Source organism: Doryrhamphus excisus, chromosome 3, assembly GCF_030265055.1.
Source record: "Doryrhamphus excisus isolate RoL2022-K1 chromosome 3, RoL_Dexc_1.0, whole genome shotgun sequence".
NCBI classification, from domain to species: domain Eukaryota; kingdom Metazoa; phylum Chordata; class Actinopteri; order Syngnathiformes; family Syngnathidae; genus Doryrhamphus; species Doryrhamphus excisus.
In genome coordinates this window covers 24,628,269-24,644,069 of record NC_080468.1, presented here as the reverse complement: position 1 = coordinate 24,644,069, position 15,801 = coordinate 24,628,269, and the positions used below count along the sequence as shown (strand labels likewise).

General features: G+C 41.7%; 3 protein-coding genes across 12 annotated transcripts in view; 2 read left to right on the top strand and 1 right to left on the bottom strand.

Moving 5' to 3' along the window:
* Positions 1 to 444: 444 nt before the first annotated feature.
* Positions 445 to 2,574, top strand: bmp15 (bone morphogenetic protein 15). Its single transcript, XM_058068283.1, has 2 exons — positions 445 to 934; positions 1,123 to 2,574. Exons 1-2 carry the CDS (start codon positions 649 to 651, stop codon positions 2,064 to 2,066), a joined length of 1,230 nt encoding a protein of 409 aa, XP_057924266.1. The 5' UTR covers positions 445 to 648; the 3' UTR covers positions 2,067 to 2,574.
* Positions 2,575 to 7,994: 5,420 nt separating this feature from the next.
* On the top strand, positions 7,995 to 11,479 carry leap2 (liver-expressed antimicrobial peptide 2). Its single transcript, XM_058066981.1, has 3 exons — positions 7,995 to 8,161; positions 8,235 to 8,374; positions 10,959 to 11,479. Exons 1-3 carry the CDS (start codon positions 8,093 to 8,095, stop codon positions 11,011 to 11,013), a joined length of 264 nt encoding a protein of 87 aa, XP_057922964.1. The 5' UTR covers positions 7,995 to 8,092; the 3' UTR covers positions 11,014 to 11,479.
* The window catches only part of phka1a (phosphorylase kinase, alpha 1a (muscle)), a 21,913-nt gene continuing 14,543 nt past the window's right edge, over positions 8,432 to 15,801 (bottom strand). For 9 of the 10 annotated variants that reach the window (XM_058066968.1, XM_058066971.1, XM_058066970.1 and 6 more), the window contains 4 exons: positions 15,272 to 15,433; positions 15,104 to 15,157; positions 14,445 to 14,645; positions 8,433 to 14,372 (listed from right to left, as the gene is read on the bottom strand). In XM_058066968.1, the coding sequence (XP_057922951.1) occupies positions 14,199 to 14,372; positions 14,445 to 14,645; positions 15,104 to 15,157; positions 15,272 to 15,433 (591 nt within the window). In that variant the 3' untranslated portion in view covers positions 8,433 to 14,198. Of the gene's footprint in view, positions 14,373 to 14,444; positions 14,646 to 15,103; positions 15,158 to 15,271; positions 15,434 to 15,801 lie in introns of all 10 variants that reach the window. The other variant, XM_058066974.1, reaches the window with a different exon arrangement.

The window sequence follows — 15,801 nt, the reverse complement described above, 5'->3', positions numbered from 1 at the left end:
AATTGGAAAACAAAGCGGGAGGGTTCATAAAGGGTGATACCAATTATGACACAATTTCAGGAAAGATTTCAGGCACTTGACAAAATATACACTTTTAAATATGTTTTGTGTGTGTGTGTGTGTGTGTTCTTGGAATTACTTTACATTATATCCACACGTAATAAACGTATATGAGGCCAAATATATTACCCCTTGCGGTTATGTTGTCATCGAGCCAAGGTAAAAGCTTCCGGGTTCACTTTTGGCCCCACCCACTTTTTTACACCGTGTCCGTGATTGATGGTTGATTGATATACTAATAACTTTCATTCTATTGTTATATAATAACTATATTACATTTTAAAATGATAACTGCTTGATCCTGGACAAGCAAAGGTGTGTATGACATTTTTGGTGTCATTGTTCCTTAAAAGCCAATTTTTACGCCCAGGTCACATGACTTAACTGACTTCTAATGGGCGGCTCCCAAGCGCCAGAGAAGTTAATTGAGGTCACCCTGGTCCGGTAACAAGCTGCTGAGTCCATGATGGTTTGTGATCCGGAGAGCCTGCTGTGAGTCGCGCCCCAGCACGGCCTCGCCGGCGATGGTCGCCGTTTGTCGCCTCCTCGGTGGAGCTTGATAGCGGCCCGAAGCTTCTCCTGCCAAACATGCGCGGCCTGCACGGTTTTCTGCCCGTCTTTGTCCTGTCCCTCCTCGTAGCCCCGCTCTGCGGGATCATGGCCGGTGGATCCAAAATGTCCCCCCGAGGCGCGCACCACCGGCCTCTCACCAACGAGCAGAAGGCCGACCAGAGCCTGCAGTTCATGCTGAGTTTGTACCGTAGCGCGGCCAGACCGGACGGCAGACCTAAACAACACCGGAAGTTCGGTTCCAACACCGTGCGACTGATCAGACCTTCCACGTCTTCGGTGCACTACCTGCTGGCGTCCACAGGTGAGAGACTTCTAACCAAAAACATCCACAGAACAGTCATGAAATCACATAGTTTCTGGATTTTAGCTAAACTAGTCAAATCATTATCAAATGTGTATACATAGAGAGTCAAACCAGCTTTAATCCGGATCACAAATCACATTAAGTAGTCTGTGATCTCGTAACCAGTTTTGGTTCCTGTTCCGCAGACCACCACTACACCTTCACAGTTCAGTACCACCTCGACACCCTTTCTTCGGAGCAGCTGATCAGAGCGTCCTTCGTCCACCTGCGCTCTTGGTCTTCCCCTTCTTCGTCCGCCGAGTCTCCAAGCTCAGCTCGGGCGGGGGTCGCACCTCGATGCAGAGCTCAGATCACTTCACTGGGCAAGGAGAGCCTGGTCACCATGGAGCCTCACCAGCAGTGGACAGAGACAGACATCACTGCTCACATCCTCCGAGGCGAGGAAAGTGGTGGCGGACACTTGAGCCTCGCGGCGCAGTACTGGTGCACAGAGCATGGGGACACGGACGAGAACCGTGGTCTATCCTGGTGGTGGACTCGCTTCCTCGGGGTGGGGAAATGGCGAAGCGAGCCCCACGTGGAAGCCCCTTCGTTGCTTTTGTACCTGGAAGAGGAGCGTGACAGGAAAGACTGGATGGGGCAGTTGTTCGGTGACAAACGAGGAGAACTCATGAGACGATTAGGCCGGTGGCACCCCTATGTCCGCCACCGCCGCTCCTCAGAAAGCAAAGACCCCTCCCTGGATCTTCTCACCACATCCACCGCCGCTTCGATCATCTCCGACATCCCAAACTACAAACGCAAAACGAGCACAACCAAGAACCGCTGCAAGCTGCACTCCTTCCGCTTGTCCTTTGACGAGCTGGGCTGGGGACATTACATCGCGCCACCCGTTTATAACCCCCGCTTCTGCCAGGGCGACTGCCCCCGCGTGCTCCCCTACGGCTACCACTCGCCCAACCACGCCATCATCCAAATGATCATTAATGAGCTCGGGGTGGGCGATGTGCCGCCGCCCTCCTGCGTGCCTTACAAGTACATGCCCATGAGCGTGTTAGTGGTGCACAAGAAGAAGGTGGAGTATAAGGAGCTGGAGGACATGGTGGCTGAGTCATGCACGTGCCGCTAGATCGGAAGTTGTGCCCTTTCAGAGTTAAAGCACTTTAAATCGAGGCCCTTGATGGTCTTTGGACTACTGAGTTGCGTCGCCATCACTTTGCATTTGGAACATTTCAACTGAATAAATATTTGTAGCGTGCTAAAAAACCTCATCCAATGCAACCATCCTCATCTCTCTTGTGCCGTGTTCTTTTCTTCAGCCGTGTTTTTAACAATCTTTTGCATCATGTTCAGGCTGAAGAACTAGAAGTGTGTTTGTGTTTTGATACTAAAACACACTTCTTGGCCACACATGCAGAGGGATGACACTTTCATACATGATTTTAATGTGTCGGATGTATTAAACACACACACACAGCCCATGTGATGTGTTGTAGTTTTCCCTTTCACTTTCTAAGTACAGTATTTATATAGCAAAAGGCAGGGGTGTTCAAAAAAAGTGTTCATGTATTGTGAAAAGAATGCAATTTTTTATTACGAGTGAAAATGAATAATAAAATAAATTTGCATGTTTTCTAAAGCCTAACCTCTTGTTTCATGTTTCTTGACGCACAGGATTCACTCGCTGTATAGCCACGTAAACCTGTAGGACCTTATACACAACCAAACAGCCTTCAATTGATTGAACAGGCATATTTTGGAAATGCACCGGGAACACAGAGATTTGAACCCGAACTCGCTCACCATGCGGTCCTGACTAAAATGCTTGTAAAGAAATGGGTTGCAAATTCAAGGAAAATGTCTCCACAATGTCCAGGTTTTCTCTAAACATTTAGGAAAAAAATGATGGACCACTGTAATAAATCATAGAATAAAAAAAAAAAAACTCAAAAATATTCAGAATCAAAATGAAATGACGGGCTGCAAGGCGGATGAGTGGTTAGTGTGCATGCCTCACAGCTTGGAGACCCGAGTTCAATTCCACCATCAGCTATCTCTGCATGTTCTCCCCGTGCATGTGTGGGTTTTCTCCGGGTACTCCAGCTTCTTCCCACATTCCAAAAACATGCTAGGTTAATTGGTGACTCCAAATTGTCCATAGGTATGAATGTGAGTGTGAATGGTTGTTTGTCTATATGTGCCCTGTGATTGGCTGGCGATAGGCTCCAGCATCCCCCGTGACCCTCGTGAGAATAAGCGGTAGAAAATGAATGAATGAAAAATGAAATGTCATGACATGACCTGGTGCACTCACACAGCCAGTCCAGCAGAGGCCGCTCTTGCATCTCAATTTAATTTCAGTAGTTCAGTAGATTTGTTGTCCCTGTTGCCAAGAGCCCCTTTTTTTGTCCGGGCAGTATTCCTCTATAAACCTTTTCAGCTTTTTGCACCATATTGGAATTTATTTAATTGTACCCGTCCATTTCTTTAATATTCCCATTTAAATAAATAAGATTTTGACCTATGTGTTAATTTTTTTTCTTCAAATTTGTATATTCACCCATCTATGTCACCGGCTCCATTTCTTTTAAATGGGGCGCCTGCCATTAAGCATATTTAACTTGTGAAAAGAGCAGAACAAAATTTTTACCTAATTAATGGGTCCAAAACTTCACCAATCAATAACATGAACAACGTCCGGCTTTACAAATCAACCAGCAGTCATTGAAGGAATCATTTAACAGGTCAGTGGGTCACTGAGTTGTTTATACACACTCCACACAGATATCTATGTGGGCTGACACACATGTACGCGCACTCGCACACACAGCCTTTGGAGATAAGCTGAAACATAATTGTATGATGAACTTCATAAAAGTCAGAAAATGACACATTATGGCAACATTATTGTGAGATCCAATACGAGTCTGAGTTTGCGGTATTCATTGAAAATGTATTTAGCATGGTGGTTGCAGAACCACACTGCATCATACTGTGACCTGGTGACCTTCTAATGTGGCACTGACCTTCTATCATGCAGTCACAACATTTGAACCAGCTCAAAGTGTGATGTAGCACACTTACTTACACTCTATCTGTATATAACAATTAAAACTCACATTTCAGCAAGGATTTTTGACTGATGATTATATCATGTCAAGGGACAATCCTATAGAAAGTAGCCATGGATGTACTTTAGAGTAGTCAGTGTACATTCATTATTAGTAGCAAAATTGACTTCCCTACAGTCAAGCAGAAGCAGCAACTAAGCCACTAGACAGTTGCTAGCATGATAAGAAACCCAAACGCACCTTCAAGATGACAAGTGCCTTGCTGAGGAAACTGAAGGTGATATCTTGGTTGTAGTAGTAGTTGCCCCTCATTTATCCTGTTTAATAGGCTAATTGGAGTACATTTCCATAAGTAATATTCAATATTAATAAATCTTTTCATGGTTAGAGCATAACAAACCTGTTTATGACCTAAATACACTTTTTAGAGCTCTGTAGACATGAAATAACAACCCTATAGTCATGTTTACACTTGTAAATCCAGCCATATTCTATCGCTTATTATCGTTAGGGTCACGAGTATGCTGGAGCCCATCCCAGCCACCTTCGGGCGAGAGGCGGGGCACACCTCGGACAGGTTGCCAGCCAATCACAGGGCACATATAGACAAACAACCATTTGTACCTATGGACAATTTGGAGTCGACATGCTAATAAAACATTCATTCATTTTCTACTGCTTATCCTCACGAGGGTCGCGGGGGTGCTGGAGCCTATCCCAGCTGTCTTTGGGCGAGAGGCGGGGTACACCCTGGACTGGTGGCCAGCCAATCACAGGGCACATATAGACAAACAACCATTCACACTCACATTCATACCTATGGACAATTTGGAGTCGCCAATTAACCTAGCATGTTTTTGGAATGTGGGAGGAAACCGGAGTACCCGGAGAAAACCCACGCATGCACGGGGAGAACATGCAAACTCCACACAGAGATGGCAGAGGGTGGAATTGAACCCTGGTCTCCTAGCTGTGAGGTCTGCACGCTAACCACTAGAACACCATGCCGCTCCAAAATAAAACATGTTAGACATAAATAAGATAATTTAGACATTGTACGTCTTGATGATTATGGTCTCCCAGCTCCACCAGTGATGTCATCATGCAGGAGTGGAAGAGAATTCCAGTCACAGAATTCCAGTCAAGATGTGATGAAATGTATGAAATGTAAAAAAAGTACTTTATGTCTGCCAGAGGTGAAGCATCGCCACATTCCGACTTCTGGGTAGAGGTGTTCTGAGGACTGCCAGCTGGTCAGATCAGGTCCGCAATCGCAACCTTGATCAGAAGTTGAACCATTTAACTGGCACGATGCCTGGATCACGACAGTCACGACTTGACTAAATGCCTCGTACAACATGACGCTGTCACTGTGTTGCTTTATTTTCTATCTATTTCATATTTAATACAGTGCAACATGCCCAGTTACCCCTTTAGAGTACTTACTTCCATTGTTAGTTATGACTTAGTCTAAGTCTAAGTCATGGCTCATCAGGCCGTCTGCTTCAGTTATTATTCAAATTAAGTCCTATCATTTTATCATGAGTCATGAAGGAATTTTGTCATTTGGACCTGCAGTTCTAGTCCACTGTTGCTTACTTTAGCATAATCAAATCTCAAAGGTCAGCAAAGAGACAATGACCTCGTGGCACCCGGACTCTCATGTGTCCCAAGATGTCCAGCCAAAAAAAAACCTCAGTTCTCCGTCAAGCTTTTAATTTTGTAGGATACAATGTTTACTTTATGGCCTCCTCACTTCAACTAGGTTAGTGCGACAAGGGTTACACAACAAGGAATTAATGTTACACAAGACACAATGAATAATGCAGTGGTTTGAGTTTTGGGAGGGTTTTTGGTACCTCACAAGGTGACAGACATTACACGTGGAATGCAGTGGGGAACGCTGTCCTGTCCTGCTGAAGAACTTTTGGACTGGACGTGCAGAAGATATTGTGACATCATGTTAAAATATGCAGCAAAGTTATTTGTGCTAAAGGTCCATGTGAGCCAATAATGGAGGAGTTCTGTTTCAAAACAAAAACACAGAAACTTAAAGACGACAGCGCTCATCTGTATAAAAGCTACACCCAAAAGCTGCAACGAGGAATCAGCGCATCCGGCTGCAAGCAGTCAGCTTAAATAGCGGGAGTGTAACGCGCTTCAGGTGTGCCCAGTCCTCCTGCCTCCAGCCCGCTCAAGGATGTCTGGAAAACAAGGGAAAAAGCACAGGCCAGGAGAAGGCAGGGACTCCCAACAGGGTGGCAGCAGCAGAACTGTGACATCATAATTCCTTCATCACACACTTTGTCAGTCTCTCGCTCTCTGTGTCACTTTCGTCTCAAAGCAGACATGCGAAGCAATTAAGTGTATATTGTATATGTGATGTACATTAATGTAACATTGTATGCATGTCTGAAATAAATTAAGAAAGAAGATGTGAGACGTTCTGTTTCGTCCGAGTTCAACAGCTGCCGCAGTCCAAACAGTCCAACCAGTTCAACCAGAGTAGTAATGGTAATGGTAATGGTTTTATTTCATTTGAACATGCATCAGATTACAATTGAGTGCGTCCCATAATCAGTTCACAGTTCCACATGTCCAAAAGGAGTAGGAAGAAGCAAAGCTTATTAAATCCTACCCCTCCATCTGGTACTTTTACAATCAGTAACTGTTACATTTGTTCACTTCCTGCTTTCATAATATAATAAAATTTTATTGATTTTTATTTTTATTTTTATTTTTATTTTTATTTTTATTTTTATTTTTATTTTTATTTTTATTTTTATTTTTATTTTTATTTTTATTTTTATTTTTATTTTTATTTTTATTCATTTTTTACCGCTTTTCCTCATGTGGGTCGCAGGGGGTGCTGGAGCCTATCCCAGCTGTCTTCGGGCGAGAGGGGTACACCCTGCACTGGTCGCCAGCCAATCACAGGGCACATATAGACAAACAACCATTCACACTCACATTCATACCTATGGACAATTTGGAGTCGCCAATTAACCTAGCATGTTTTTGGAATGTGGGAGGAAACCGGAGTACCCGGAGAAAACCCACGCATGCACGGGGAGAACATGCAAACTCCACACAGAGATGGCCGAGGGTGGAATTGAACCCTGGTCTCCTAGCTGTGAGGTCTGCGTGCCAACCACTCGGCCGCCATGCCGCCCTATTTTTATTTTTATTTTTATTTTTATTTTTATTTTTATTTTTATTTTTATTTTTATTTTTATTTTTATTTTTATTTTTATTTTTATTTTTATTTTTATTTTTATTTTTATTTTTATTTTTATTTTTAGTCACATACCGAAGTACAAGGTGATAGTAATTCTAGTAATTCTACACTTGATCAAACTTACTTAAGATTTGTCACATCATAACACGATTTCTGCATAAGACTTCATAACGCGATATTAGCATCCACTCATTCACTACTTCCTGAAACTGCACTATAAGAATCATGTCAACTGTTGTTCATTTAGCCATAAATTAGCTGGATTCAAAACGTGGGGAAAAAAGTATCAACCTACACACCTTTACAAATGACACCTTTACACCTGAGTGTCTAGCATCGGTTTCTTGATGATTTCCGTTGATCCTGACATGACGAACATGCCTACTTGATGCCCGGGGTACACTTTTATGCAAAATGTGGTGAATGTTGGGGTTTGTTAAAGCTGTAAAAAAAGGCACAGTGCCTTGTAGGTTGTGTCAGTTTGACAGTGTGATTGCATCGGGTCAAAAGCCATGAGCGCTCATGTTGCTGCAGGTTGATTAGAAAGGGAAAGGGTAAAGGGTATCACATGTGCATGCATGAAATGGGGAGGAAAGTGTCTCCAAACATATAAAGTCCCATTCGGGCCACAAAGGTGGGGAATGTGACTCTTGCTCGCTCTCACACGTACACACACACACATTCTCTCTCTTTCTCTCTCTCTCTCTCTCTCTCCAATGGTTGGATGTCTTTATAAGAGCCTCCACGCCAGCAGAGTCCGACCTCCGGCCCCTGACCGCTTCCCCAGCGCAGTATCGACAAAATCCTTCAGACCAGAACCTGCAGGGTCTACTATCAGCACAAAAGATGCAGATGCAAGAAAGTCACTTATGTAGGGTCGCTCTGTGCCTGGTTCTGCTGGTTCTGACCCAGCAGGTGAGTCCAGTCTGGAGATTCCCATAATGAAACCAAGGAGCGCATATTCTTACTTGACGTTTGTGTCATCTAGGTGGGCTCAGGTCCCGTACAGAGTCCAGAACACACGGGCAAGAGAATAGCCCGCACAAGCCCGCTGTGGAGGATCATGAACAGTAAACCTTTTGGCGCTTACTGCCAGAACAACTACGAGTGTTCCACCGGACTCTGCAGGTAAAGACCACATTATGTGTTTTTTGTTTACTGCAGAATATTAACTAACCCTTAAAAGAAATTAAAATCAATATTTTAGCGGAAATTGTAAAAAAAAAAAAAAAAAGAAAGAAAAAAACTTTCAAGGCAGTTTTTAGTCATATTAGTTTTTTTTTAATGCTATAACCGATTTTTTATAGTGAAATCTTTTTGTTTAATTCCTTAAGTTCTGTTCTACAGTGCAAGCATTTTTTTTAATTTTTTTGCTGTTTATTTGTGGAAAAAAGGGTCAAAAGTTTTGGCCTTTGGGAAATGAAAATCATACAACTTTTGAGACTGCACGTTTTCGTATGCCACCAGCAGCTCTTTACATAAAAAAAAAAAAGAAAAAAACTTTCAAGGCAGTTTTTAGTCATATTAGTGTTTTTTTTTAATGCTATACCGATTTTTTTATAGTGAAATCTTTTTGTTTAATTCCTTAAGTTATGTTCTACAGTGCAAGCATTTAAAAAAAAATTTTTTTGCTGTTTATTTGTGGAAAAAAAGGTCAAAAGTTTTGGCCTTTGGGAAAAGAAAATCATACAACTTTTGAGACTGCACGTTTTCGTATGCCACCAGCACCTTTTTACAGCAGGAATTAGCCACGTGTGATGAGGTTTATGGCTGTTGAGGCACTGACTCCTTTGGAGTTTTTTTTTTTTTTCTTATGTAATACAGTTTGCTCATTAACTATATCTTGCATTTGACTTGCTTGTAAATCTTTTTATTTACATATTTGTACCTGTTCCTCCATGCCAATTGTGTCGGTAAAGCTAAATTATTTCATTATAATAATGAATGAAAAACTGCAAGAATTGACATTTTGCACTGTTTAATCTTAGGGAGAGAAAATTGGTTTTAGCATGGTTGATGCCAGCGTTTCAGGCAGGCTAGTGGGAATGTTGGTCCAGATGGTGAAGATGGCTTCAAGGAGGCCATCCACTCATCTCTCATTTTTAGAAATGTTCCTTGCCATCCATCCCCAAATGTTATCAATTGGATTTAGATGAGGAAAATATGCATGTCGGTCCAAAGGAAGAAGTCCTTTGTCAAGCGGACATTGTGAACTGCAGTGTTGTCCTGTTGAAAAAGCCAGTCATGACCACACAGACAAAGGACTTAAGTCTTGAGGGACACCCCTGCACAACCTGGAGCTCCATTGTCCCATTGAAGGAAAAAGCACCCCAGATTATAATGGCACCCCGTCCACTGTACCGTGTGGAAAACATCTCAGGTGGATCTCCTTGTCATGCCAGTAGCATTGGAAGCCATCAGTACAGTAAACCTCGGATATATCGGACTCGGATATATCGGAAATTCGCTCACAACGGACAGATAAAAAAGAACCGATTTTTCTGTAATGCATTTCCAATAAAAATTCATTGCATATATCGGATTTTTTATAACGGATTTCGTCTATTTCGGACAAAATCTCCAGTCCCGTTCCAATGCATTTCCATTAAATTTCCCTCGCATATATCGGATGGCCGCATCGTGGCGCCGAATCGTGACAGGCCGCTATACGACGTCATTTGCAGCGTTTGCAGCATTGCCTGCGTGTCCAGGTACATTGGAAACATAGTCAAGGAAGTGCCTTTTTATAACGGATAAAATCCGATTAACGCATATACCGGATATAAATACGATATATGCGTAAAACGGACATTTTCCGGTATACGCATATAACGGATTTCGCTTATATCGGACAAAACCAGTGGGAACAATTGAATCCGATATATCCAAGGTTTACTGTACCATCAAGGTTCCATTTTTTTCTCAACAGAGAATAAAACTTCCATGTTTTTCCCATGTTTGGTGCTCTTGTGCAAATTCCAAACGGGCAATTTAGTGGCATTTAAGGAGACGGCTTGAAGACGTTTTTGTGCTTAAAACCTTTCTCATGCAGATGACGTATGGCGGATGTTGGACTGTACTCGGCACCAAAAGATCATCCCGTGTCTAGACAGCGAATCATATCCTCCGGCTCTGCGTCACTGACATTTTCTTGGGTCTACCATTTGACTTTTTTGTTCCGTAACCCTCAGGATCTTTGAAAAATGTTTAAAATGTCTTACTGTGTTCAATCTGAGCAGAAATAGTGCGCTGAGAAAGGCCTTGCTTATGCAGTTTAACAATCCGACTGTGTTTTTTTTTTGCCTTTGCCATCAACAGATCATGACGTGAATACCTAACAGAAAATGACATTGAATCCACATTTTGCCAAGATTTTTGCTTTCTTAAACTTTTCGTTAGCGCTTTAAAATTGTTAGTGCAAAAATTTAATTTTTTTTTTTTTAATTTTTCAATTGGTCTTAAAATATTGATCCGCAGTGTATAATAACAAAATAATTTTGCTTTTTGGATGAAATTAGCATGGAGGAACAGGCACAAATATGTACAAATACACATTTTTTTGACATAAAAAGTGTTTTTTTACGGTATACTACTACACAAACAAACCAAATGATAGTTTTGATTGATACTACTTTAGTTGAGCTAAAAAAAAAGTATACATGTATTTAACTAAATTGACTTCATTAACCCAAAATATCCTCCTTCTGTGTAGAGCGGGACACTGCTCCACCAACCAGCATCCTCCCTCTGAGGTGGCCAACTACTAGCGGGAACAGCGAGATCATCCAGCACCAGAACCTGACTCAAGATGTGTGGGACATCGTTCTTGTTGTGTTAAGGAGCGGACGTTACAAAAGGAAGCAAAACTCATAACGGAGCTTGTTAAATTGTTAAAACAACATTTGTAATTCATCATTCCAATCCTGCACATTTTATTTATTCCACCAAATACGCATGTATTCAATGCATCATTTTGTTGAAACTAGAATATAATATAATAGTTGTATTGTTATTATTTTTAGAATAATGAGGGAAAGACTTGGAAGGGGAACCGTGTTGGGACAATCTGAGAATTTTGTGCACTTTGAGATGAAGCACTTTTTAAAAAGCCAAATTATCATTGTACTGTGGCTCTGTACTGTATGTACTGGTTCAAAACAGCTGGAATAAATACATGAAAAAACACACAGTGCATTTTTTTGTGAATATAATTTAGATGTGCATGATTGATTTGAATTGCGCTTAATGAATTGCATGTGCATCAGAAAGTATTATTGAGTATTATGTAATTAAATTTAAAAATCCATATAAAATAATACAAAATCATGATAAATGATAAAAACAAAATATTACTATATTACGGTTTATTGTATTTAGAGGGGCAAGTGTATTGTGCAAGTGTACCTAATGTGCACGTGTGTTGACATGCCCGTACTGGGAAAGGTACAGATCAATAGTCTCAAGGCTGTGTTTATTCTTGTCTGTTTGCTCGTCTATCAGATGTTTTTTTAGCTCAGCAAAAAAAAAAAATTTTAAATGCCACCTCAATGCCATTTAACTGGCTTTATTGCAATATAAACATAAATACGTAAGTGCATAAAATATAGAAACACACAAACTTCCAGGTTTTGGGGTTGAGAAAAAAAAAGAAAAATGAAAAAATTAGCCTTTCAATTGATTAGCTTGGTGTCAGTGATGACTGTACAAACCGAATTGGTGTCATCTGTTGGCCACTTTCTGCCATTACACCTTCCGAGTAGAATTAATTAAAACAGACCGTTTTGGAAAGTCAAGGAAATACAGCTGGAATAATAGGTACAGATTCTGGAAGCTCTAGAAAGCTAGCTGCTCCATAGGAGTCTACAACTCAATACAAAGAGCAGAAAAATGAGCATAATAGGTCCCCTTTAAAAACATTTTGAAACCAAGTAGGAAAGAAGGAGGAAGTAAGAAGCCAAAAAATTACCATTTCCACACAGAATGTGAGGATAACATTTTTGCCCCCCACTAATGTTGGACCATTGCTGACTCCATACAGGAAAGTGAAGGCAATGTAATGTAAGGTAATGTCTCATCATTGGAACATTACTGCCACCTACTGCTCAGACAAGACTTGTTTTTCAACATTCTTTGGCGAATAATGGATCATAGTCAACCAACAAAACAGATATTATTTATTAATTATTTTTTTAAAAAAATGCAATAGAGTGAGAGAGCAATCTTTGAACTGTGATGCAGCGAGGGACGGCTGTATATATTATTTTTTTAAAAGACAGTGAAAGCTTTGTTATAGAGGACAAAATATATTATTATCATTAGCGTCATCATATCAACTCTTCTGCTATTTTTCATGGTTTTTTTTCTTGTTTCATTGTATTGAGCATTGTAAAGAACAATGGACAACCGTTTGTAAGAAATGCTCAAATTGCCTCTGATGTTTTCCAAAATACTTCATTTTATTGCTTTTTTTTAGAGCTGTATCCCAACAATCTGCCCATATTTTACCAAATAAACAATCTCTTACAGCACCAATGTGAGTTTTTCAACAACTCAAAGCCACGACTACACTCAACAAAAACATAAACACAATACGTCTTTGTTTTTGCTCCGTTTTTCATGAGATAAATTCAAAGATGTAACTTTTTGCATAAACACAAAAGGCCTATTTTTTTCAAATATAGTTGACAAATTGTCTATATCTGTGTTAGTGAGCATTCATAATTCATTCACCTCACAGTTGTGGCAGATCAAGATAAATAGATTATGAATGAATGATTATTGCATAGGTGTGCCTTAGGTTGGCCATAATAAAAGACCACTCCCAAATGTGCAGTTTAACTGTATGAGGGAGTGAGTGTAAAATGGGGCTGTGCATTATTTAACATGCTGCAACATGAAGTGATGGTTGTGTATGAATAGTCCATGTTTTGCCATTCAGCCCCATGTTGCAAGGATCTGTACACAATTCCTGGAAGCTGAAAACTTGCATGGTCAGCATACTCACCGGATATGTAACCCAGTGATGCTCGAGATAGTTGCATATGGGCAAATGGTCACGCATCATACTGACTGGTTTTCTGATAATCATGCTATTAAATCAGGCGCCACGGCGGACAAGTGGTTAGCGCGCAGCTAGGAGACCAGGGTTCAATTCCACCCTCGGCCATCTCTGTGTGGAGTTTGCATGTTCTCCCCGTGCATGCGTGGGTTTTCTCCGGGTACTCCGGTTTCCTCCCACATTCCAAAAACATGCTAGGTTAATTGGTGACTCCAAATTGTCCATAGGTATGAATGTGAGTGTGAATGGTTGTTTGTCTATATGTGCCCTGTGATTGGCTGGCCACCAGTCCAGGGTGTACCCCGCCTCTCGCCCAAAGACAGCTGGGATAGGCTCCAGCACCCCCTGCTACCCTCGTGAGGAAAAAGCGGTAGAAAATGAATGAATGAATGCTATCAAATCGACTTGTTGGTATGCCACACATGGGAGGTGGATGAATTATGAATTATTCATTAACAATATTTGTGTACTTGAGTTCAGCTCATGAAAAATGGGAATGTGTTTATATATTTGTTGTGTATATATGAAAAAACCCACTACATTCACAAGTAACCTTGACAAATATACGCATACACTCAGCTTCCAAGAATTAATATCCCAATAACACAAAATCATGCTCCCATCACTTCTCACACACAACTGTAAAAACTACCTTTTTAAAGATGAATTAATCGTTAAAATTAATCAAATGACATAAGAATTAAGCCACTTATTTAGTAACTGTAAAATAAATAAAACAATAAACTAAATCAGTGTTTGACCATGTTTCAGCATGTGGTTTCAAGCGATGACGTGTTAGCACCAGAATCGTGACCAAATAAGGGTGCTGGTGTATCCGTGAGTCGGCCACAAGAACAGGATGCTTAACAGGAACTTAGTACATTAAACTTAAACTCACTGCACGGCACACGAGCCGCTGGGCAGGAAGTCTTGCACGTACACCGCCACCGCCTTGGTGAGGTAGGTCATGCTCCCAAAGCGGCCGCTCGGGGCGCTGTCATACAGCAGTCTGCACACGCCGGTGGACGGATCGCGTTCCAGGATGTGTTCCTCCGCTCCAAGGTCCCTCTGAAGGGATAAATGAAGAAGATAAAGCAAGGCCAGGATGATGAGGAGCAGGGGTAGGTAAGATAATCTAACCTGGTCCTTGCAGAACATGTCGTTGGCTAGCTGCACGATCTTCTCGACGTGGATGATGGAGCCGATGCTGGGGATGTCGACGTCGGACAGCATGGTGAGCACCAAGATAGCCTCCACCAGCAGCTGGCGGTACTCGGGCTGCGGGACGCGGTTCAGCACCGTCTCCACGTGGACGGAAAACTTGATCTCGCCGGGCGTCATCTGTGGGCAAGCAGACATACAACGTACCCGGTCATTAGCATAATGCAAATGTGCAATATTCCATCACTGCCTCTGTTACTACTTCAATCATATTTATTATTTAACAACCCAATACACTCATATGTGACTTTACTCATCTGTATGCACCAGTCATTATTTGCACTATGACCCATTTATCAATGCACTAAAATTAATATATCTGCAATATGTCTGCTCCTGCATATACTATGTGTATATTTTGGATATCCTGTATATATTTTGCTAAATTGTCATTTTCTTACTCTACTTTTATATACTTTTTTTTAAACTTGCCTACTGCACTGAAAGGAGAAGCTCTCCAATCTCGTTGTACATCTTGTATAATGACAATAAAGGCCATTCCATCCATTCCAAAAGTGGTCAAACCTTGCATCACAACCCCTCCCCCAAAAATAAACCCAATGGTAATGATTCAAGACCTCTCTGGTGGTGGATGAAGGAAGGACGAAGCCCTCGATGGACAGACCGTGACACTGAAAAACAACATTGACAGTTTATTTAAACAAAAGAGACCACAACCGAGTCCTAAAATCTTAATTCATGTTCAAAAGATGATGGAATCTTTAAACGTGAGCGTGCCAACTCACTTTCTGCAGAATCTTCCAGACTTTCTGGTAGAACCCGATAGGTACTCGGTTGAGTGAGCCATCCAGGCGCCTCCTGCGCAGCCACTGTCCATGTCTGGTGTCCTTTGCCACCGTGATGCTCTCTGGAATGTCCAGCGACTCAATGGAGGGAAGTCTATACCTCTGAAACGGGAAAAGAAAGATGGATGAGCTGCTGAGAAGCTTGACATTCCCCTTCAAGTCATTCATTCATTCATTTTCTACCGCTTTTTCCTCACAAGGGTCATGGGGGTGCTGGAGCCTATCCCAGCTGTCTTCGGGCGAGAGGCGGGGTACACCCTGGAGTGGTCGCCAGCCAATCACAGGGCACATATAGACAAACAACCATTCACACTCACAATTTGGAGTAGCCAATTAACCTAGCATGTTTTTGGAATGTGGGAGGAAACCGGAGTATCCGGAGAAAACCCACGCATGCAAGGGGAGAACATGCAAACTCCACACAGAAATGGCAGAGGGTGGAATTGAACCCTGGTCTCTTAGCTGTGAGG

Excerpts from the sequence above, each read along its gene's own strand:
- bmp15 (XM_058068283.1), top strand. The coding sequence starts at position 649 with ATGCGCGGCCTGCACGGTTTTCTGCCCGTCTTTGTCCTGTCCCTCCTC. Across the intron at positions 935-1,122 it reads CTACCTGCTGGCGTCCACAG|ACCACCACTACACCTTCACA; the intron begins GTGAGAGACTTC and ends CCTGTTCCGCAG.
- leap2 (XM_058066981.1), top strand. The coding sequence starts at position 8,093 with ATGCAGATGCAAGAAAGTCACTTATGTAGGGTCGCTCTGTGCCTGGTT. Across the intron at positions 8,162-8,234 it reads TGCTGGTTCTGACCCAGCAG|GTGGGCTCAGGTCCCGTACA; the intron begins GTGAGTCCAGTC and ends TGTGTCATCTAG. Across the intron at positions 8,375-10,958 it reads TGTTCCACCGGACTCTGCAG|AGCGGGACACTGCTCCACCA; the intron begins GTAAAGACCACA and ends CCTTCTGTGTAG.